The sequence below is a fragment of the Diabrotica virgifera genome, chromosome 9 (genome assembly GCF_917563875.1).
Source record: "Diabrotica virgifera virgifera chromosome 9, PGI_DIABVI_V3a".
NCBI classification, from domain to species: domain Eukaryota; kingdom Metazoa; phylum Arthropoda; class Insecta; order Coleoptera; family Chrysomelidae; genus Diabrotica; species Diabrotica virgifera.
This window is the reverse complement of record NC_065451.1, coordinates 60,213,057-60,238,846: the sequence shown is the minus strand read 5'-3', so window position 1 is coordinate 60,238,846 and position 25,790 is coordinate 60,213,057. Positions and strand designations below refer to the sequence as shown.

Genomic DNA, 25,790 nt, shown 5'->3' with positions numbered 1-25,790 from the left:
GACGAAGAATTTGCGAACAACTAGGGGAAATTGATCTGAATTCCGCCCAGGACCTCACGAAAGACATTCGAAGAAATTTGCGTCTAGTAGAGAAGAACGGGTGACTCCGCATAATTCGATAGTATAGTTTAGTTAAGTATTGAATTGAAATTTATGATAACTAGTTAGTGTTTAAATAAATTTATTCATTAATAAAAAAATTAGATAAATATTTTGTACCAAAACTTTTAGGACATACGTTACTCACACGCTTATAAAACGCACCTAGCGGATCATAAGGTCCTTCACACTTTACTCTTCTTCGGTTTGTCTTGAGTGTTTCTTCCGACCCCGAATGGCGATTTGGTTTCCGAAGGCAGGCGGGTCACTATATTTCTTTCTACTAAATATTCTTTCCATCTACACCTTCTTTCCCTCCCCATCCTACCCAACAAAAATATAGAGAAAACCAGATACAAAAAATCCGTAAGTTAAGGTGGAAGCTATCGTGCTAAAAACTGAATGGACTCATGTCACGCAGCCGCTAACGATGCTCTTGGGACACTGGGCGAAATCCCATTGAATATTAGCCTTGTTCCTGTACGTGGAGCTCTATGCAATATTCACCAATGCAAGACAAGCACGGTGTTTAAATGCCAAAAACCCGGCCACTGTAAACCAACCCTATTCAAAGTGGAATTTGTAACTTTAGAATGGACTAGTAAATGAGTAAATGAGACATCACAAGCAATAGAAATACGTAGAGGAGTACAACAGGGATGCATTTTGTTACCACTGCTATTTAATGTATATAGTGAAAGCATATGCCAGGAAGCCCTTTTGCAAACAAACGAAGGAATCATAATCAATGGAGAGGTTGTAAATAATATTCCATACGCGGACGGCACTGTCACTAGTACTAGTTACTAGTTGCAAGAACAGTAGAAGACTTACAACGATTACTTACAAATATAAATATTGCTTGCAACAATTATGGCATAAACATCAATATAAAAAAAAAACCAAGTATATGGTCTTCATTAAAAACATGACACAACCAGCACATATTAGTATAAACGGCATTCGAATTGAAAAAGTATCAAGTTACAAATACTTGGGAACTTTAATAAACAAAACTGGAGACCAAAACAATGAAATAAAAAGACGTATCGAAATTGCCTAGGCCACCTTCATAAAGATGAGAAAATTCTTCTGCAATAGAGATATAAGCATCCCTCTACGATTAAGAATGCTAAGAGGCGACGTATTTAACACGCTATTATACGGTATAGAGACCTGGACTCTCAAACAGAACAACATAAAAAATATTGAAAGTTTCGAGATGTGGTGCTACCGTCGAATGCTGAAGATAAGTTGGGTTGAAAGAGTCACAAACCTTAAAGTATTACGAAGGATAGGAAAATACCCAGAAATTTTGTTGACGAAAAAACGAAGAAGACTATATATAATATTTGGGTCACCTGATGAGAGGACATAAATACGCATTACTTCAAAATATAATACAAGGAAAAATAGAAGGAAAACGGAATCCAGGCCGTAGAAGAATGTCATGGTTGCGGAATTTGAGAGAGTGGTTTGGCTGCACCACTAAGGAACTCTTTAGGTCAGCTATAAACAAGGTCAGGATAGCCTTGATGATTTCCAATCTCCAATAGGAGTGGCACAAGAAGAAGTAAAGGAGTGATGATACACTGAGAAAACCTGAATCATCTGAGATTTGCTGAGGATGCCGAACAATTCCTCAATGTAATTTCCAACGGTAGGGGGACCTAATATGGCACCGAAAGAAGAAGTAGAACAAATAATTCAAAAAGCAAGAGAACTAAGAAAACAAAGTGCATTTGTTTCAATAAATCGGACGAAAATTAAGGAAAAATTAGAGGATCTCGTGATCTCAGCTAAGTCAGGTTCAATCTAGCTATTTTGGATCCAGACTATGGTTTAATTTATGGCCTAGTCGTTTTACACCCTGTATAAATTTTGTTTGTAAAGTATTTTAATTTTCAGATTATTTAAAATTATAAAAGTATCATTTCGCAGTATTAAAATTGGCGGTGTCCATTTAGTAAAAATAATTAATATACCATATGGTGTATTTATCAGTCTTTTATCAAAAAGTCATTACAGTTTGGTGAAATATTATTCCTGCCTACTATATTTAAACAAATTTGGTATTGTATCATGATTTGCATTATCTCTGATAGGCGGATATGTCTTTGAGATATATGAATGTAATGAATGACAACTTTTTTTACGGCACTATTAAAAAATGGATCACGATTCATTGGGATTATGACAACATGTAACGGAAGGCCAGATCAGAAAAGCTATAAGAAGAAGAGAAATTAATGGAGGAGATGAACGAATATCAAATCGATAATTTAATAATTGTTTATTAATATAATTCAATAAAAAAATTGTGCGTTTTATAAGCTGTTTTATTCGTTCAACAAAAAGGTTTTACATAATTGAGTTGGGTCTTTTTTCTTTTTGGATGAAACACGCTTCATTAGTATCTTCTTCTTCATGTGCCGTGCTTGTTTATCGAGCGTTGTCTATCAAATTGGCTATAGTAATTTTGTTGACGGCTACCGGCTACTCGGAAAGGGATGCAGAGGATCTGTTAAACCATCTCTCAGGTTTCTAAGCTGTGACGTTCTTCTTCGACCTGGCCCTCTTCTTCCGTCTACTTTGCCTTGCATTAGTAAGTTGAGTATATTATATCTGAGAGAAAAAAGAAAAAAGATGAAGTTTTCGATCCTAATAGTATTATTAATAATATTTAGAAAATATTAAAAGATTTTTAAATCGAAAACTTATTGGTCCATTTCCTTGGTAACACCTCCAAGGCTTCTAAAATTTGCAAGCCAAATGGATGCTGAAGCGAAGAAGACAAGAGGGAATTCAAAAAACTTACAATTCACGACCCCGTCTGTTCAGCTGGTAAATTCCAACAGAAAATGGACCTAGTTACTCGAAGGAGTAAAGACCAATATAAAAATAAAATAAAAATTTTATTTTTAATTCAGTTGCAATGCGAAGGCAAAACAATCTTACTTTTCAATTAGAATATGGAGCGCAGTCCAGTCCCTTGAATCGCGATTTTCGGCTCTTATTGGAGCCTCATCGGAAAGAACGTAGGCTTGTTCTCCTACGTTCTTTCCGATGAGGCTCCAATAAGAGCCGAAAATCGCGATTCAAGGGACTGGACTGCGCTCCGTATTCTAATTGAAAAGTAGATTGTTTTGCCTTCGCATTGCAACTGAATTAAAAATAAAATTTTTATTTTATTTTTATATTATATCTCTCTGGCACCATGGCCAAAACATGAACAAAATACTTCAGTTTGCGATTTTTAACTGTTCTGACAAGTTCCGTAACTTTTCCCTTGTGATGCAAAATAACTTCGATACGAACTCTATCCACCGAACTTATTCGTAGGATTCTCCGATACATCCAGATACCAAAGACTTCCAGTTTCTTAAGAAATGTATCCGTTAAAGTCCATCCTTCGACACCATAGAAAAGAGTAGAAAACATATAACATCTCACTAATCTAATTTTCAGGCTCAAAGTAATTTCGTTTTAATATTTTGTTTCCACATAACAGTCTCCTTATCTTAAAGAATACAGCTCTGGCCTTCTCTATACCTATCTCGATATTTGTATCTATATTTATTAGTATGTTCAAACTACAGGGCTATAAAACTACTTGGCCACACCATGAAAATATGGGAGAGAGTAATTGATAGACGGATACGTGAAGAAACCGAAATATTCGATAATCAATTTGGCTTTATGCAGGGTAGATCAACAACAGATGCAATTTTCATTGTAAGGCAACTGATGGAAAAATACAGGAATAAAGAGACCAACGCTCATATGGTATTCATTGATCTTGAGAAAGCATATGATAGAGTTCCTCGAGAGATTCTGTGGTGGGCAATCAATAAGAAAGGAGTCCCTGGCGAATATGTAAAGATTGTAAGAGATATGTATGAGGGAGTAACGACTAGTGTTAGGACAGCTGTGGGAGAGACTGATAAATTTCAGGTGAAAGTAGGATTGCACCAAGGCTCGGTGCTTAGTTCTTATTTATTCTCATTAGTTTTGGACCAGATAACAGCGAAACTACAGGGACGCATTCCATGGTGCCTAATGTATGATGATGATGTAGTGTTAATAGGAAATAGTGAAAGAGACTTAGAACAAAAACTGGAACAGTGGAGACAAGCTCTGGAGGAAAAAGGTTTAAAACTTAGTAGGACAAAAACAGAGTATTTGGAATATTCATTTAAAGATGGAGTTACTACAAATAAAATGGTATCTTTGGATGGTGAAATGATTGTGAAAAGCAATAGTTTTAAGTACCTGGGATCGGTATTACAGAGTAATGGAGAAATAGATGGAGATGCATGCAGTAGAATTAGGGCTGGATGAATGAAGTGGAAAGAAGCGAGTGGTGTGTTGTGTGACAGAAAAATTCCAATGAAGCTGAAGGGGAAATTCTATAAAACAGCCATAAGACCGGCTATGATGTACGGAACCGAATGTTGGGTAGTGAAAAAGAAAAAGGAACAACGAATGCATGTGGCGGAAATGAGAATGCTTAAATGGATGAGTGGAGTGACAAAAAAGGATAAAATTAAAAATGAGTATATTAGGGGAAGTCTAGGTGTGGCACCAATTGATGCCAAAATGAGAGAGCATAGGTTAAGATGGTTTGGTCATGTTCAACGTCGAGACGTTAATCACCCAATACGAAGAATAGCTGAAGTGCAGATTCCTGGAAGGAGTAGGAGAAGAAGACCTGGGGGAAGACGATTAGGCATGACATGTTGGTAAAGGGGATTAATATTGATATGATCCAAGATAGAATTGTGTGGAGAAATGCAATTAGGGAAGCCGACCCCGCATAGGGCTAAGGCAAAGAGAATGATGATGATTTATTAGTATGTTCAATTTCATCACCATTGGCATCACAGCTCGTTTCGAGCCAAATCCTTCTTCAGAATAATCCTCTATTCACCCCTTTCTCTGGCTATTCTTCTCCATTCTCTGAGCTGTCGTAATATCTAAGTCTCGATCTGCCTTCTCAGGAAAAGCTTCCATCGAACAGTGCAGGATGAACCTCCCGAACATTTTCCTCTTCCCCAGGTTCAGTAGGCAGGCCAATTTTTAGACTTTAAAACGCGGAAAGCTATGAATAGCTTTCATTTGCAAAATTAGAGTACTTTGCATTCCAGTATTCACTATCAAAATACGTTACCGTTACAATAATAAAACGTCGTTATTGCAACAAAACTAAAAACCTTCAAGGACATCTAGCAAATTATTAATTGTTTTTCAGATAATGACATTGTTTCTTTGTTATCGAAAGGAAAAATTTGTTGTATTTTGTAATCAATTGTGGATTCTGTTAGCCTCGTTTTAAGTCAGTTACAAATATTTAATAATTTGTAGATAGTAATCAATCAATAATATTTGGCTTTTATCACTACAACTGGTCTTATTTGGTTGCTTGGCATGTGTAACAAGAACAAAACAAAAAATGACCCTGGAATAATTAGATAAATGCGTAACATCATGCGTAATCATCAAAGGATAAATTAATATTGTTTTTGATATGAAAAACGTCGTCGCTACCAAGCTTTTTTTTTATTATAAACCGCTAAATATATATCTTCTTCCTAAGTTTCTCCTTTTTCAAGGGACGCTCTTCCTTACTCTTATTCGCCATTAATTTCTGTCCATCGTGTTTTCCTCACCTAAACCTTTATGTCGCAAGTCTTCTGCCATACAGTCCTTCCATCTTTTCCTCGGTTATCCTCTACTTCTCCTTCCATAAACTTATAGATGCTCTATCCTTGGTCCCACATAGTTTACGTCTAACGTTACCAAACCAATGCAGTGTTTCTTCTTGAATCCTCTTTCATTCTGTAGTCACCCCGGATCTTTTACTATAGTCTGGGCGGATTATCGGTGAATAGGCCATTTTTGGAAAAAGTTATTTACCAGCAATTTTATTGCTGCAATCGAATTATAACATCCTATATATTAATAATATAGGTATGCAAAGTCCGCAGATGGTGTGCTACTTTTTTTATAAACAAAATGGCGCCCGAAAATCGTGTTTTTTTCTATTTTTGCTCTATAACTCCAAAGATTTTAACTTCACACCAAAAATAAATATAAAATAAAATAAATATAAAATAATAATATAAAAGCTCTTTTCGCATAGATTATAATTCCAGAAGCCGATGGAAATTGAATGAACAGTTTAGCAACAATTGAATTGTTAATTAAAAATTTACGGTCGCTATAATAACCACAATAATTATGATACATAAGAATAACTATGATTTTTGTATAAAAAGACACTGTACATATCTACAGTGTACATGTTGTTTACAGAATTGGATTTGGACTATTTAAACGGCCTCAGGAATATTTTAAAATTATAAAAAAATTTTTGGCTTATAAACAAATAGAATATCTCGGGAAATATTAAATTAACCCTCGTAAGGCGGTACGGGGTGCAGCTGCACCCCAGACCTCGTTTTCCCACCTCTCCCTTTTAATAAATTTTTTTAAGTTTTGTCAATTTTTTTATTCGCATTAAATTCAATTCTAAACGCATTCCACCCATTACAGCATTTAAAACTCCTTGCGTTTTCGTGTTTTTTTTTTAAATGACTGTAAGGTGCAAATGATGAAAATTTCATCCTGAATTAGACGTTTCTGCAGTTCCACCTAGAACTAACAGAGCTATGGGACAATATCGGTATTAGTTATGTCAGAGAAAAAAGACCGAAAGTACCGGCATAACTGTATTGTGTGTAAAAACTTTGTGTTGCTCACACTGTGAAAAATTTCATGTGTTTGTCTTGCAGAGATAATATTGTTTTTAAGAAGAAATGAGTACTTTGTTGGTAAAATTATGTTTTATAATATGAAAAACAAGTCCTAATTATCTTTCAAATCAATTTCCCCAACGATCACATATAAGAAAATGGATATACGGACGGGGTGCAAATGCACCCCGCACCGTTGTTTACGTAAGAATCTAAGCACCGCCTTACGAGGGTTAAATTAAATTATGAAAACGGTATTGGAAAAAAGCGGCAGGATGCTTCTTTTAAAAGAAAAAAACGTTTAATTATGATAAGTGGTTCCTGAGATACAACCGGTCAAAGTTAACCGGAATTTACGGCAAAGATATAAACAATAGTATCATAATTTTCAAACCATCACCTTTTTATTTTTGTCCTTTTTCTCTACACCAATTCTCATATCTTTAAAATACTCATAACATATATTATTATAATAAAAACTATCGACATTACGAGTGAAAATTGCCAAAAATAGCAAAATTTCAATAAAAAATTAAGTTGGAGAAAATATAATCTCAAAGTTCAAAATCGGTGTACGTTAAAAAATGCATTTTCTTGGCTTCCCATGAAGCAATTTTCTTCATTTTTTTTGTTTCCAAGTAACTCGAGTAGAGCCATCTAACTAACGCATTATTAAATGTCAAAGTTGCTTTTGTTTTGTTATAATAAATTAATTTATTTATTATAAAAAAAAATTTTAATTTGTTTTAATAAAGATTGTTTTAATAACTATACAACTTTCAAATGAGAATATTTGTGTTTTTAACGTTAAAAGGTACACTTGTAGTAAGTTTATCTAAAAAAAGTCTGCAACTGGAAAAAATATGTAGTTTTCTTTTCTTATAAATAAATTAATCTATTATAACAAAACAAAAGCAAGTTTGACATTTAATAATGCGTTAGTTAGATGGCTCCATTCGAGTTACTTGGGAATAAAAAAAGAATGAAGAAAATTGCTCCATGGGAAGCCGAGAAAACGCATTTTTAACGTATACCGATTTTGAACTTTGAGATTACATTTTCTCCAACCTATTTTTTATTGGAATTTTGCTATTTTTGGCAATTTTCACTCGTAATATCGATAGTTTTTATTATAATAATATATGTTATGAGTATTTTAAAGATGTGAAAATTGGAGTGGAGAAAGAAGACAAAAATAAAAAAATGATGGTTTGAAAATTATGATCCTATTTATATATTTGCTGTAAATGTCGGTCAACTTTGACCGGTAGTATCTCAGGAATCACTTATCACAATTAAACGTTTTTGCTTTTAAAAGAAGCGTCCTGCCGCTTTCTGTCAAGTACCGCTTTCATGATTTAATTTAATTTAATATTTCCCGAGATATTCTATTTGTTTATACGCCAAAAAATTGTTTATAATTTTAAAATATTCCTGAGGCCGTTTAACTAGTCCAAATCCAATTCTGTAAACAACATTATATAGGTACAGTGTCTTTTTATACAAAAATCATAGTTATTCTTATGTATCATAATTATTGTGGTTATTATAGCGACCGTAAATTTTTAATTAACAATTCAATTGTTGCTAAACTGTTCATTCAATTTCCATAGGCTTCTGGAATTATAATCTATGCGAAAAGAGCTTTTATATTACCAAGTTATTTAATTATTGATTAACAATTACTTATCTAAAATTTTAGTTGAAAATTAAAGATTTTGTTGGAAAAACCCGCATTTTCCGGGGAAAATTTTCATCTAAGTAAATCGGGAAAAACACGCTTCTATGCAAAATTTAATTACGGTGAATTTTTATTTGAGTGTTTTTGGTGTAAAGTTAAAATCTTCGGAGTTATAGAGCAAAAATTGAAAAAAACACGATTTTCGGTCGCCATTTTGTTTATAAAAAAAGTAGCACGCTATCTGCGGACTTTGCATACATATATTATTAATATATACATATATATTGTACAATCATAAGATTCGATTCCAGCAATAAAATTGCTGGTAAATAACTTTTCCTTGTATTTTGCTAATTAGCCCAGAGTACTAATCAACTCTTTCCTTGTCGTGTCCTTCTAGTCTTACCAGCATCTACCGTAACCTTTTCACGTCAGCTACCTCCATCTTTTTTTTCCTGAATTTTATGTATAGGCCACGCATCACCGCCGTACACCAACGCAGGTCTCATCACACTCTCTACCCCACTCATTCGTTTCCATTTAAGGCCGATGCCACATTATGCGTTTTGACCGGATGCGTTTCCGACGCATCCGGTGAAAACGCATAGTGTGACAGATCGGTCCGGTTGCGTTGGAAGCGGATGCGTTTTGAGTCATCGGTACGCGCTTACTACCTGCACCAGACTAAACGCATAGTGTGACAGGTCGGTCCGGTTGCGTTGGAAACGGATGCGTTTTCAACGCATCCGGTCAAAACGCATAATGTGGCATCGGCCTATACCAACCATCGTCTAAGCTGTGGGCAATTTTTCGATGTAGTGTCCCATTTTCCGTTATTCTTGTTATTCCGTTATAAACTCAGATGCAAAAAAACGCAACGGAGAAAATTTTGGTAAAATTCAAAGTATTTCAGTTTTTTTATTTTTAGCCCTATTTTAATGATTTTTTTAGAACACTATGTAAAAATTTATAGATTTTAATTAGGTATAGTGAGTTTTTTAATAAATTTTTGTATTTGACTTATTATACGGGGTTAATTGAAAGGTGGTTTTTTATCCTAATTTAACCATGTCTTCTAAGTCTTATGTTTTTTGTTTTATGTAAAAATATGGATTGGTTCATTTTTAGGAGCGAAATGACTTTGCCACCCACAATTTATGACTTTTCCTATTATTACCATTATTTTTGTATTAATTTGTAATAGGACGATGGGGGCTTTGGTGACTGATATCGAAGAAATGACATATCGACATCCCAGAATCACTGTATATAAATAATGATTAAATGCAAGGACACATAATCTTGGTTTTAATGCACAATTATAACAATAACAACAAAACATAAAAAAACTACTTAAATGTAACTTAACCTAAGTACGCAAATAACAAAGAAAACTACTAAAAAATAACTTAATACTTTGTATTGCCTCCCCTAGCCTCTATAACTGCCTGTACACGTCGGCTCATGCTATCTATGAGGTTGCGAATATCATCTTGCTGGATGTTTTGCCATTCCTATTCTAGAGCCAAGCGAAGTTCGTTAATTGAGGCTGGTGCGACTTCGCGACCTCTAATATTTCTACCAAGCATGTCCCGAACGTGCTCTATGGGGTTCACATCTGGCAAACACGCTGGCCAGTTCATTTTATTAATACCATTTTCCTCTAAATATTGCGTGACACACATTGCAGAGTGGGGTCGCGCATTATATTGCATTAATAGAAAATAATCGCCGATATATTGAGAAAAGGGTACTACGTGATTCGCTAAAATTTCCTCAATATACCGGTGTGCAGTCAACGAACCCTCAATAAATACCAATGGAGTGTGCGCCTCTCGGGATATTCCTGTCCATACCATCACCGAACCCCTTCCATGGCTAACGCTGGGACTGAAAGCGCACTCCCCAAATCTCTCTCCAGTTCGACGCCATACTCTTTCTCTCCCATCTAATGAGTGAAGACAGTATCTCGACGCATCCGTAAAAATAACATTGCTCTATTGTCCTAAATTCCAATGTAAATGTTCCCTGGAAAATTGTAGTCTAGCCACTCTGTGCCGTGGAAGTAATTTGGGCCCAGTTGCTGGTCTGCCAGTTGCTGGTCTGCAACTTTGCAAACCAAATTCGTGTAATCTTCGACGAACTGTAGATACACTTACATTATTGCATCGAACCTCTTGAAGCTGATTTCTTATTTGCACGGCTGTTAAATGACGATCCCGCAAAGCGTTGACTCGTATAAAACGATCATCTAAAGCGTCAGTTTTGCGCTTCCTGCCACTTCCCGCTTTACGCTTGTTTGTTCCAGTTCGTATAAAACGTTCCATTACCCTTTGGATGGTAGAGCGATGAGTGTGTAGTACTCTAGTCACATATTCATAATTTCGTCCATCTTCAACCAGAGCAACGGCTTTCGCACAATCTTCGACACTAAGAACCATGATCAATCATAGGTAAACAAAATGTAGGTGTCAATATGACATATGATAACAGTCACCAAAGCCACCTCGTCGTATTACAAAATAACTCCAAAATAATCATAATTAAAAAAGTCCTAAATTGTGGGTGGCAAATTCATTTGGCTCTAAAAAATGAAACAAGGCATATTTTGACATTAAACAAAAAACACAATGCTTAAGAGACATGGTTGCAACCGAAAAATAAGGTTTTACGAAAATTCGCAAACGGAATTATTCTACAGGATGTTTCAAAGTTAGGATAAAATACCACGTTTTAATTAACCCCGTACAATAAGTCAAATATAAAATTTTATCAAAAAACTGACTACACCAAATTAAAATTTATAAATTTATAGACAGTGTGCTAAAAAATCATCAAAATAAGGCTAAAAATAAAAAATTGAAATACTTTGAATTTGACCAAAATTTCATCCGTTGCGTTTTTTGCACCTGAGTGTATAAATTCTTGACTTCGTCTCAGTGTTAATATGTCGGTTTGACCATATAGTGTTATTGAGACATCCTGCCAATCTATTTGCTTTTTGGACTTAAGTTCTCACTTCTTTGTCCAGGTCTTCTTAGCTTGACAATGTAATTCCAAGGTATTTTATTTCCATTATTTTTTCAATACTGATACCATCAATTTCTATTTTACATATGATTGGTTCTTTACGGATTACTATTGTTTTAGTTTTCTAAGGTGAAATTGTCACATTGAATTCTTTGCTTTTATGTTAAATCTGTGGACTAATCTTTGCAAACTATCTTCATCTTGGGCTATCAATATGGCGTCGTCTGCGTAACAGAGTATTTTTAATTCTTTGTTTACCATTCTGTATCCTATTCCTTTGTTGACGCTTTTGATTATTTCATCCATGATTAAATTGAAGAGCATATGACTCAATGAGTATCCCTTTATTATTCCGTTACCCATGTCTATAGGTTCTGTAAGTTGTCCATCTATTCTGACTTCCATTTTGTTATTTTGATAGATGTTTTCAATGGTTTTTATGATATCTCGGGGGACTTATTTATTATACAGAAGATTTATTACTTCTTTGAGTCTTACTTTGTCAAATGCTTTCTTCAAGTCAATCAGACATAGAAATGCTGATCTATTATACTCTAGCGATTTCTCAGTAATTTGATTTATGACGAATATTGCAACTGTACAAGATCTTTCAGTACGAAAACCCTGTTGTTCTGCTAAACTTATCCTCTGATTTTAGTTGTAAATTTTATGGTAGTACAGTGGAACCTCGATTATCCGTCTCTCTATTAACCGTCACCTCTGTTAACCGTCAGGGTCCGTACATAAGTTGTTATATTGACTACATAAGTAAAAAATTAGTCATCAATTCATTTTGTTTGAGCATTGCGATAAGCCGAACGAAATTCGTTGAAATGTACACGTGCGCAGTTATGCCACCGCCGCATTTTTTATGTAAATAATTTTTGTTCTTATTCAGGGCTCTGGATTAAATTTCAATTTAAATAGGTAATAATAAATTAATGATACCATGCTTTTAAAGTTCTATTTTTAGAATCGCAAGACGAAAATAAAAACGCACGGCACAATAATATTAGATTTGATGATTTTACGTCGATTAAGAAATTTAGCCGTTGCAAAATGTGAAGTAACAATAAAACAAACAAAGATTTCGGAATATTTTAAATCAAACTGATTCGACTGTACTAACATAAAAAAATAAAACATAAAAATACAATTTGAGAGCTACATGTACTATGAATTTTTATTTTTTTTAAATGTTCTGTTAACCGTCTTTTCGATTATCCGTCATACCCTTGGTCCGGTGCCCTGACGGATAATCGAGGTTCCACTGTATTTAACAAGTTGATATCTCTGTAGTTTTCTGGCTGCTTTTTATCTCCTTTTTTGAACAGTAGCATTATGATTGAATGATTTTGTTAATTAATGTTGTTAATTGTTCTGTCATTGCTGCTTCACTGTATTTCAGTAATTTGTTTGATATTCCGACTTTACCTGCAGCTTTTCTTTTCTTCAGCTTTTCTAGTGTTTTTGAACTTCCTGTGCCCTTATATTATACTTTTTTTGTCGATTCAAATATATTATCCGTATCTTCAATAGTTTGTAAAACATTATCCGTTAATGTCGAAAGGCGATGCAATTTATCTTAATTAGTTTGGAAACAATTAGTAATCGTTGTAGCTATTTCCTGTTATACTAACTAGTAGGTGTAGGTGTTAGTATAAGTTATGATTAGTGCTATTCCTGTGTCCTTAATCAAGGCACAAGCATTTGATTGCTTCGTGTTTTACAGAATAAATACACCATCTTTTAACTTTATCGTAATGTCTAAGATCCGAATAGGAGGTCGAAATGTACCATCTGCTTGCCGGATGAAACATTTTTTTTTATTAAATTTCATACATAGACAAACACGACCAGCATGGGTTGCCTATCAAAATCGTGTCATAGCTATCCTTAAGGGGAGGGGGTGGTAGGCGTAGGAGTTGAAATCAACATTTCAAGCAAATTTTTGTGAATTTTTTTTAAAGTATGATCAAATTATTATTTTATTTTTAAATTAAATAATCGTAGCGTATTCACTAAAATTCAAAGAATACTAAAAAAATAATTCAAGGAAAAATATTGAAAGATAAGCCAACGGTGGCAAACTTTTAAAGACACCTCGAAAAATAAAATGGATTTTGCGGTGGAAATCCGAACTTATCATTGGATCATAGTAAACAAAAAATTCAGAAAGATTTTATTAGCTTATATGTTTATCGAGATAACTCTGTCAAGTTTTTTTAGTTATAACGATTTTTGTCTTTTTGGTATCACTCAGAAATCAAAACAACGAAATTTTTTGCACAAAAAAGGGCGAAAATCAACATATTTATTATTGTTAGATAAAAAATAAGCATTAAACAAAAAATATATCAACAGCGTTACCCCAAAGAATGTCTAAAGAAAATGTATACAAAATTCCAGGTGGGTCGGTCAAGTAGTTTTTGAGTTACAATGTCTACAGCCTTTGAAAAAAGCAGTTTTGAGGAAAAAGCATTTAAAGTATTATCAACTTTTATTTTCAATTTCTTTTTTGTCTGTCAAGTCGTAAAATGATGCACACCGGAATATCTTTTTAAATCGCGGAGTAATTTACGAACAAAAATGAAAATAGCTGTTGACCGTTGTTCATTACGTTCAAGCGTGCTGACGCGTACCTGCTGCAAAGCGAGTCGAAGCTACGGATATTCAACAATATTTCCCTACCTTCGACTCGCTTTTCAGTATCTTCGCGCCAGCGCGCTTGATCGTAGTGAGAAACGGTCAACAGATGTTCTCATTTTCTTTTGTGAATTACCCCGCGATTCAAAAACATATTCCGGTGTGCATCACTTTACGATTTGGCAGACAAAAAAAATTGAAAATAAAATTTACTAATACTAATAAATAAAATTACAATATAAAAATAAAATAAAAATTTTATTTTTAATTCAGTTGCAATGCGAAGGCAAAACAATCTTACTTTTCAGTTAGAATACGGAGCGCAGTCCAGTCCCTTGAATCGCGATTTTCGGCTCTTATTGGAGCCTTCATCGGAAGGAACGTAGGCTTGTTCTCCAAAAAATTACAATACTTGAAAAGCATTTTTCTCAAAACTGCTTTTTTCAAAGCCTGTAGACATTGTAACTCAAAAACTACTTGACCAACTCACCTGGAATTTTGTACATATTTTCTTTGGACATTTCTTGGGGTAACACTTTCGAGATATTTTTTGTTTTATGCTTATATTTTGTTTAACAATAATAAATACAGTACAACCTGCCATATCCGGACCTGTCATATCCGGACCTCCCCATATCCGGAAGGTTCTGCGCCGTCCGGATCTACCGAAATCTACAGAGAAAGGAAATTTAAAAGAAGAACTAAAAGATGGCGAAATAATGTATTATAGAATCTATAAAACGTGTCTATCGACGAAAGTTATTGACGGCGTTGATTACTGGAACGTATGAAGGAGAAAACGTTTCAGAGACTGTAAAAGAAGTAGTGGTCTTGATATCCGGATTTTTTCATATCCGGATCGGTCTGTCGCCACATTGATCCGGATATGGCAGGTTTTACTGTATGTTGATTTTCACCCTTTTTTCTGTAAAAAATTTCGTTGTTTTGACTTGTGAGTGATACTAAAAAGTCAAAGATCATTAAAACTAAAAGAAACTTGACAGCGTTACCTCGAGAAACTCATAAGCTTATAAAATCTTTTTGATTTTTTGTTTACCGTGATCCAACCATGAGTTCTGATGTCCACCGCAAAATTCATTGTTTCTTGAGGTGTCTTTAAAAATTTGCCACCGGTGGCTTATTTTTCAATTTTTTAAAAAATTTTTTTTTAAATATACTTTGAATTGTACATAAAATGCTTATTTAATTTAAAAATAAAATTATTCTCTCATACTTTCAAAAAAATTCACAAAAATGTGCTTAAAATGTTGATTTCAACACCTACGGCCCCCCCTTAAGGATAGCTACGACACGATTTTGATAGGCAACCCATGCTGGTCGTGTTTGTCTATACAGTGTGTCCACGATTGGGGTGCCCAAGAGGAAAAACTTTTTATTTTCAATTTTAGCGAAAAATGTCATTCTTGATAAAAAGTTTTGCTTGTTCTAAAACCCCATAAAACGAAATAAAATTCACGTTTTACAAATCCTGTTTAATTTTGTAGTCAATTTTATGTAAATCCCTATAAATTTTTGCACTAAGTTCGAAATCGTAATAATCTAGTGTTGCCAAGCCACAATGTAGCTTAGTAACTGTCAACTCCGATAAATAATTTGCGAATTGTCATTTTTTTTTTTTTCGACAATGTTAAGCATTCAAAAAAGAATTTATCTTGTGATCAATTTTATTGTTAAAATTATTGGATTGATAATTATTTAATTATTAAATAATTGGATGTTTCAAGGAGAACGACAAAGTTTGGTTTCATAATCCAAAGAAGCGAAAGGGTTGTTCTCCCAAGTTATTATTGTTACAATTTCGAACTTAGTGCAAACATTTATAGGAATTTACATAAAATTGGCTACAAAATTACGCATGATATGAAAAACTTAAATTTTATTTCGTTTTATGGGGTTTTAGAACAAGCAAAACTTTTTATCAAGAATGTCATTTTTCGCTAAAATTGAAAATAAAAAAGTTTTTCATCTTGGGCACCCCAACCGTGGACACACTGTATATGAAATTTAATAAAAAAAAATGTTTCATCCGGCAAGCAGATGGGTACATTTTGACCTCCTATTCGGATCCCGTACTATAAATTTTTGTAGTACATAGTTTTGGTGGTAAGAATTGAAATAATAGAACTAACTGATGTGTTAATTATCATAATTAATTTTAATACAATTTTAATTAGAAATATCTTGTACACGGCAAAAAAAACCAAACTATGGAAGTCAAATTTCAAGAGCGTTAGATATGAGGTTGATCAACTGTTTAATATTCACAATACTGACCCACGGATGTGAATCTTGGATCCTGAGACAATCGGGAAAAAGAAAGATAGACGCCACTGAAATGTTGTGTTGTATAGAATGTTACGATTACGAATTCTTTGGACCGAAGGTCAAATAATTCAATTTTAAGAGAGCTAAAAGTTAGCCAACGATTTACCAGTAAAGTCCATCTTCAACAATTAAAATACTTTGGACATATTATGATAGCAAACACAGAAAATATGGAAAGACTCATTATACAAGGAAATATGGAAGGCCGAAGATCACTAGGAAGATCCCCAACAAGACGGATCGATCAAATTACAGGAATATGCAAAAGACCTATGCATGAGTTTAAAGAAATGACCAGAGGCAGAGATCTTTGGAGACGGACAATACACGACATCACGTCGACCACTACACTCGCTCCGAGGGGTCAGGATTGAATTGAGAGACCTTGTACACTCACCGGCACGAAACCAATTGAATTTTTGAAAAAATTGTCGAAATAAACTATATTTTGTTTCATCGACGATTGGCGTGCTCTAATAGAGGGTTTTAAGGTATGTTTTATACAGGAGATGCGTACGAAAAACTTTTATTTAAAGAGAACTATACAAGCTTACAAGTTAATTATAAAAAAATAGAATATATAAAATTGGTACCTAGGTACCTGTCCAATTATCTTCAGAAACAAAATAAATGTAACAGGAAACCTATACAAATTCTATCTAGCTATAAGCGAGGTTCCTACAGCCTCTGCCGCTTCTCGCATTTCGACCGCCATCTTTTTCTATCCATCCATTCGTCTTCTTTGATGGCTCTATCTCATGATGTGCCGTACATTTTCTTCCCAGGCAACTGAAGGCCTTCCCCTTCTTCTTTGTTGTGGTATGTAATTTAAAGCTTTCTTTGGCCATCTATCTTCATTAATTCGTTTCACGTCCACACTAGTTGCCTCGTTTCAATTCTATCTACACTGGAATATACAGTATTTCTCCTTCTAATATATTCATTCCTGATGTGATCTTTTTTGGATATACCCCACGCTCTCCTTAGATAATCAATTTGTACTACTTCTATCCTTTTTCTATCTTTTTTCGTGATCTGCCAAACTTCTGCCCCATAAGTCATAATAGGCTCTACCAAGGTATGATAGATTATATTATCAATTTCGTTTTTTGTCTTATATCTTTAGACCATAGTAGAGAGCTTAGAATGCTGCACTGCGTTTACACATTTGCTATACAAATTACTTCTTGATTTATTTGATATCTCATATTACTTTCCATTCCCTATACCATTCCTCTAAAAGAGCCACTCTGAGTTAATTTAAGGTAAAATAATCAAGGCACTTCTTCTTCATGTACCATGTCCTTTCAGAACGTTGGTTACCATCATAGCTATCGTAATTTTATTCACTGCCACCCTAAATAGCATGCTTGTATCAACACCATACCAATCTCGCAAGTTCTTCACCCATGAGGTTCTTCTTCGTCCTGGACTGCGTTTGCCTGCTATTTTTCCTTGCATGATATTTTGTAGCAACCTATATTTGGTACCTCTCATTACATGTCCGAAATACTCCAGCTTTCTCTGCTTGATTCTTTTTATGATATCAGTAGTCTTGCTGAGACGCTCTAGTATTGTGGAGTTTCGAGTCTTCTCCACCCAGGAAACTTTTAAAATTCTTCTATAACACCACATTTCGAAAGCCTCAAGGCGATTTAAATCGATTTTATTCACAGTCCAGGACCCGACACCGTAAAGTAAGACCGAGAACACGTAGCAGCGAAGTAGGCGGATCCTCAATGCCAATTTTAGGTCTCTGTTACGTAACACCTTGGACATCCTTCTAAAAGCGGCTCTAGCCTGCTCTATCCTAGATCTAATTTCGCCGTGACTTTCTGCGTTACAATTTAATTGCTGTCCAAGGTAAACGATTTTATCAATTTGCTCAAGTTTGGTATTATTTACATACAGCGTGTCTACTTGAGTTGGAAACATATGGGAAACTTTTTTATTATTAATTTTACGAAAAAAAGTTATTCTTTATAAAAAGTTCTGCATGCCCCAAAACCTAAGATTCAATTATCAGATATCAAATTTTCTCAATATTATACGAGGTATGTCAAAAAATATGAATTTCGGCTAAGGGTAAAGTACCTTTATTTCTCTCAATATCGAAAATTCTTATTATGAAAAGTTGTTTGGAAATAAAAACCAAGCTCAAATGTGTAATTACATGCTTCTAATTGGAAAAAAATATTTTCCAAATTTTTCTCAAATTTATTGATACTAACTTCGTTTTTATTCATTACACATACGATAACTCTTTTATTATTACTTTTACGAAAAAAAGGTATTCTTTATAAAAATGTCTGTATGTCCTAAGACCGAAGATTCAACCAACAGATATGACATTTTATTAATTTTATACGAGTTATGTCAAAAAATATGAATTTCACACAAGAGTAAAGTACCTTTATTTTTCACAATATTGAAAACGGTTATTAAAAAAGTTGTTTAGAATTAAAAACTATGTGTTAATATGCAATTACATCCTTCTAATTAAAATACTGTGAAATATAAAGGTGCTATAATATTGAGCGAATTTCATATTTTTTGACACACCTCGTATAAAATTAATAAAAGTTGATATATCATGGTTGTGTCTTAGATTTTAGACCATGCAAAGTTTTTTATGAAGAATAACTTTTTTTCGTAAAATGAATAATAAACGAGTTATGATATTTGTAATAATTAAAAACGATGTTGGGTATCCATAAATTTGAGAAAAATATTTTTTTTCAATAAGAAGCATGTAATTGCATATTTCATCTTAGTTTTTAATTCCAAACAACTTTTTATCATAAGAATTTTCGATATTGAGAGAAATAAAGGTACTTTACCCTTAGCCGAAATTCATATTTTTTGACATACCTCGTATAATATTGAGAAAATTTGATATCTGATAATTGAATCTTAGGTTTTGGGGCATGCAGAACTTTTTATAAAGAATAACTTTTTTTCGTAAAATTAATAATAAAAAAGTTTCCCATATGTTTCCAACTCAAGTAGACACGCTGTATATAGACGGTTCTATATGGTGTTGTTTACTTATTACGAGTATTTTGGTTTTCCGTATGTTCAGATCCAGACCTGCCTCCCTACAACTCTCAACGACACTGTCAAGTAGTGTTTGCAGTGCAGATCTTCTTGAGTAGAAGCTAGGAGTACTGTATCGTCCGCATATCGCAAATTATTGATGACTTCATCGTTCACAAGCAAGGCACCCAGATATTTATATATAAAAAAAGAATGTGTGTGTACTTTGTACGCACGTAAGAAGTTACACTTCTATTATTATGATTTCAACGAAATTAATATACTTAACAGGTTATTTGTATTTTATTTAAATATTCAACTAACTTTCTTTACCTACCACTTTTACAAAAATTTTGTTAAAACGATACCAAAAATATAAAAAAAAAAGATGAATCGTCCGGGATTTGAACCCGGGCCTCTTGATCTCCGGTCACACGCTCTACCACTGAGCTATATCCCTTCTGCTTTGACATGTTACAAGATTTCTCATATACTGACCAAGTGAAGTATACAAAAATACTTTAAATATACTTAGTATTATTATAAAATATCTTATTCCCGAGGAAGACAAACCCAAAGACACAAAAATTATAATAAATAATACATTTACTTAACACTAATATATCCTTATATATATGTATTATTGTGTTTGCATTTTATCAATCAAAAGCAAAATAAAAATTAAATTAAATTTTTTTTAAATAACGCGGGCACATAAATTTGATACACCCTGTATATTGAGCTGTTTTAAAATTTATTAGAATTTAGTTTGGATGTAAGTAGATTTCTCTTTTAATGAGCTTTCCAAAAAGTTCCCAAAAGCTTTCCTTGTTTTACCAAAGTCATCGGGAACAAACCGATAAATTGTTTTTTTTTTAACTATAATAAATTGAAGTGGTGAAAATTTCATTCGGACATCTGTGTCCACAGGTTTTTAGACTCGATAGATTTCAGAGTATTGATTTTGATAAATAAAAGACAATTCTGTATTTTTATTTTAATATTGTGCTTTATTTCTTTTCCCTATTTTATCCCGATTAGGATCAACTAAGAAATACTGAACCCACGAGAGAAGATAAGTATAACGTGAGATAATTTGGATTTTTTTTAATAGTATAAAAAGGCACCCTGAGATTTTTTATTAAATTTTTATGTATGATTTGCGACAATTAAATAATTAATCAAATAAATAATAATTAATATAAAATTAATAAGAAGCAGATCACAACAATATAATATGACTTATTTGCGCTGACGGCGCTGATACATATATCTTGAAAGATTAGCAACGAAATACATACTGTCTGTGTGCGCATGCGCCCGGCATGTGATAAAATTTCACTCTCGATCGTAAAGAGGTATAACTTCAAAAATGTTTTCAATACAAATGGGATCCCTCTTTAGTAGGGGTACTTTTTAGATTTTGTGATTTTGACCAAAGCTCTAAAGATGGCTTTGTAAACCTTAAAGCGCTCAGCTAGAAATTAAATATTTTTACTTTCTTCTTCTTCAAATGCAAATCCACTAATGGATGTTGGCGATCACATTTTCCATTAACTCTCTGTTTCTTGCAATGTGGATCAGTGATTGTATGTCGGTAATCCCTGTCCATTGCCTTATGTTTCGGAGCCAGGACATTTTCTTGCGTCCTATTCCTCTCTTGCCTTCAATTTTACCCTGGATTATAAGTTGAAGGAACTGGTATTTTTCGTTTCGCATGATGTGACCCAAATACGCCGTTTTTCTTTTCTTGATGTTTTCGAAAAGCTGACGTTCTTGGTTGATTCTTTTAAGGACATCCACATTTGTGACTTTCGCCGTCCATGGTATCTTTAGGATACGGCGATAAAGCCACATTTCGAAGGCTTCTAATCTGTTTATATCCTTCGTTTTGAGTGTCCAGCCCTCTATGCCATATAGCAGCACCGACCACACGTAGCATTTAGTAAACCTTAGTCTCAGTGTAAGGTCGAACTCTGAGCAGCTCAGTACCTTCCTGAATTTTACGAAAGCTTGTCGAGCTTGCTCAATGCGACATTTTACTTCCCTGTCCGATGCCCAGTCTTCAAAAAGCCACGTTCCTAGGTATTTGAATTTGCTCACTCTCTCAATGGACTTAGTATTCAGTGTTATGGTGGAGTTTTCAAATGCATCCAAGTTTCTGGAGATGATCATGAATTTGGTCTTTTTGGTATTAATCTCTAGTCCCATTCGCTTACTGTATTCTCCGATTATAGTGACAAGTTGTTGAAGATCTGCTATGTTGTCGCAAATTAAGACAGCATCATCAGCATATCGTATGTTGTTGATTAATACTCCATTCACTTTGATTCCCATCTCTGCATCTTCCAAAGACTCTTGAAATATGGCTTCCGAATAAATGTTAAATAAAAGAGGGGAAAGCACACATCCCTGCCGAACACCCCTTCTTATATGTATGGATTTGGATATAGAATTGTCTATTTTTAATTGTGCTGCCTGATACCAGTACAAGTTTTCAATGCATCTTATGTCTTTTTGGTCTATATCAAGCTTCTTGAGGATCTGCATTAACTTGTGATGTTGGACACGATCAAACGCTTTCTCGTAGTCTAGAAAGCAAAGGAATACGTCCTTCCTCTGATCGTAACAATTTTGGACCAACACCTGTGTTGCTACTATTGCTTCTCTTGTTCCCAAACCTTGCCTAAACCCAAACTGAGAATCACTGATGTCCCATTCACATTTTTTGTATAATCTTTGATGTAGTATTTTTAAGAATATTTTTAAAGTGTGACTCATCAGGCTAATGAGTCTGTGATCCTCACATCTTTTTGCATTGACTTTTTTGGGTAGGGGAATAAATGTAGAGAGCAACCACTGCTGAGGATAGCAACCAGTTTCATAAATAAAATTAAATATTTTATGTAGTGCTGAAATTCCCCTTTCATCTAGTAGTTTGAGTATTTCTGAAGGGTTTCTGAATATTTTTACACACTTCTAAAATACTTTTATTTTTCCCATTCATTCATTTGTCATAAGTGTGTACAAAAACATATCAGTCTTTTTCAAATAATATTTTGACTTCAATTAATATATTTTTTCTCACAATAAAACACTGAAAACTTTTGTTTTCGTTACTTCCACAAAATTTATTATTTACAACTATGTGACTACAGCTGTTTCGGCAGAGTGCCTTTCTCAAGTGATATAATTTACAATGTTTGCCTTTTTAAGTCTCTAACTGAAGAGTTTGAGGAGTGGGGAGTTGTTTGTCTCGAGTTGGTCATTCAGAATTATATCTGTATTTTTCAGTTTATTAATTTCCATAGATTCTAAAAAAGATAGCTTAAGGCCTTTATTTTGGATATGCAGAATTTGAAACTCTTCATTGAAAGAATGATTATGATCTAGAAGGTGAAGTGAGTATGTAGAAGTGTCTGTTTTTCTATTGTTGAAAGCTCTTTTGTGTCCTGCTATCCGTTTGTCAAAAGTTCTGCCAGTTTGACCGATGTACGTTTTCGGACAGTCACCACAAGTTAGTTTGTACACACCACTCTGTAGTTGCTTTCTCTTTCGGCTTTTATTGTTCTTAATATATTTGCTTAAGTTGTTAGTTCTGAAAGCTGGTATTATTCCTTTCTTTTTTATGTATCTGGCTATTTTTGTTGTTATCTTGCCAGTATATGTGAGAGAGCAGAAGGTACTGGGTTCTTTCTGTGGTGGTGGATACACTAATTTCACGGCTTTCTTATGGAGTTTTTGATTTAAAATTTTGTTAACTGTTTGTTCGTTATAGCCGTTGTTTACTGCTATTTGTTTAATGATGTTTAGTTCTATCTCGAAGTTATTTTTTGTCATGGGAATTTCTGTCAGTCTATGTATCATCAGTCTATCATATCATCAGTCTATCATATCATCAGTCTATCATATCAGTCTATGTATCTATGTACATAGACGGACAGAAATTCCCATGACAAAAAATAACTTCGAGATAGAACTAAACATCATTAAACAAATAGCAGTAAACAACGGCTATAACGAACAAACAGTTAACAAAATTTTAAATCAAAAACTCCATAAGAAAGCCCTGAAATTAGTATATCCACCACCACAGAAAGAACCCAGTAACTTCTGCTCTCTCACATATACTGGTAAGATAACAACAAAAATAGCCAGATACATAAAAAAGAAAGGAATAATACCAGCTTTCAGAACTAACAACAACTTAAGCAAATATATTAAGAACAATAAAAGCCGAAAGAGAAAGCAACTACAGAGTGGTGTGTACAAACTAACTTGTGGTGAATGTCCGAAAACTTACATCGGTCAAACTGGCAGAACTTTTGACAAAGCAGAACACAAAAGGGCTTTCAACAATAGAAAAACAGACACTTCTACATACGCACTTCACCTTCTAGATCATAATCATTCTTTCAATGAAGAGTTTCAAATTCTACATATCCAAAATAAAGGCCTTAAGCTATCTTTTTTAGAATCTATAGAAATTAATAAACTGAAAAATACAGATATAATTCTGAATGACCAACTCGAGACAAACAGCTCCCCACTCCTCAACTTCTTCAGTTAGAGACTTAAAAAGGCAAACCCATTGTAAATTATATCACTTGAGAAAGGCACTCTGCCGAAACAGCTGTAGTCACATAGTTGTAAATAATAAATTTTGTGGAAGTATAGAAAACAAAAGTTTTCAGTGTTTTATTGTGAGATAAAATGAACTTCCATCAAGTAACGGTCGAATCCATCAATTAATATATTTTTTGTTTTTTCAGATGTTTATTTTGTACCGACGATAGCGTACTTATTGTTTAGTATCGGCGACTATTCTGGAAGAATTGTTGCAGGTAGATTACTTAAGGTAAGGCAACGTAAAAATCATATATAAATATATTCATATAAAAATAGAAATTAAAACATAACAAACACAGAAACGTTAAGAAAAATGAATAAAAAAATACTCGACACAATGAAGGAAAGAAAAATGAGCTACTTTGGGCACATACTAAGAAATGAAATATATGAGTTGATATAATATTACCCCAAGCTGTGGGTGAAAAATAGGTCGATTTCAGGATATAATTCAGAAATTTTTGAAACCTATCAGGTGTTGTAAAGGACGATGCCAGGAATAACTTCTACTAAAATGTAATCAAAAATATTGTGCGCCTTTTTTTTATTGCGATTTTCATTTGTTAAATTTGCAATTTTTAATGATTTTTAATTTTGTAGCTTAGGATATTGATTTTAGAGAAAAACTTTTTAATAGAAAGTTGTAGTAAATTAAAAAACCTACAATTTGAGGTACGGTAAGTTTAATTTGGTTAATTGGTTATTGCAAAACAGCCTGCGAAAGGTCCAAAATGGCCGTTTTTTACAATTGCATTATTTATTGTACAAATAATTTTTTTTATTTTTTAAAGCTTTAAAATGAAGATCTTTCAATTCCAAACATATAGTATAGTATAGTTGATCCAAAAGATGGCATAACCCAGACATCCAAAGTGAAAGTTATCCTTCAACACCAAATTGTTCTATATGGTCCACACAATGTCCAGAAAAAAGTCACACCATTTTGAGCGTCGGGTTTGGGGGGGAGAGGGGGAGAAATTTTTAAATTCGTAGTTTTTTTAAGTTTTTCGCCAATATTTCTAAAACTATGCGGTTTAGCATAAACAACCCTCTATACAAAATTGTTCTACATTAAATTTGAAATAAAAAAGGCCCTATACATAATCTTTCTAAAATGAATGGTTCCAAAGTTACGGAGGTAGTATAGTATAACTGGTCAAAAAAAAGGCCTAAGCCAAACATCCAAAGTAAAAGTTTTCCTCCAACACCAAAATGTTCTATATGGTCCACATATTGTTCAGTAAAAAGTTACACCATTTTGAGCGTCCGGTTTGGAAGGCAGATGGGAGGGAAGCCGGTAAATTAGTAGTTTTTTTACGTTTTTCGTCAATATTTCTAAAAGTGTGCTTTAGCGTAAACAATGTTATATACAAGAATGTTCTACATAAAATTTAAAACAAAAAATGTTTTATACATAATTGTTATAAAATCAACGGTTCCAGAGTTACGGAGGGTGAAAAGTCGAGGTTTTCGATACTTTTTATATTTATTGGGCAATATTTATGATATAACTATACCAAAAAGCCAGACATCCAAAGTGAAAGTTATCCTCCAACACCAAATTGTTC

At 33.6% G+C, this 25,790-nt stretch overlaps 1 protein-coding gene across 2 annotated transcripts in view; it reads left to right on the top strand.

Annotated features, from left to right (window-relative positions):
- The window catches only part of LOC114338459 (equilibrative nucleoside transporter 3-like), a 131,943-nt gene that overhangs the window by 73,402 nt on the left and 32,751 nt on the right, over window positions 1–25,790 (top strand). For both annotated transcript variants that reach the window (XM_050662073.1, XM_050662072.1), the window contains exon 7: window positions 24,366–24,451. In XM_050662073.1, the coding sequence (XP_050518030.1) occupies window positions 24,366–24,451 (86 nt within the window). The remainder of the gene's footprint in view (window positions 1–24,365; window positions 24,452–25,790) is intronic.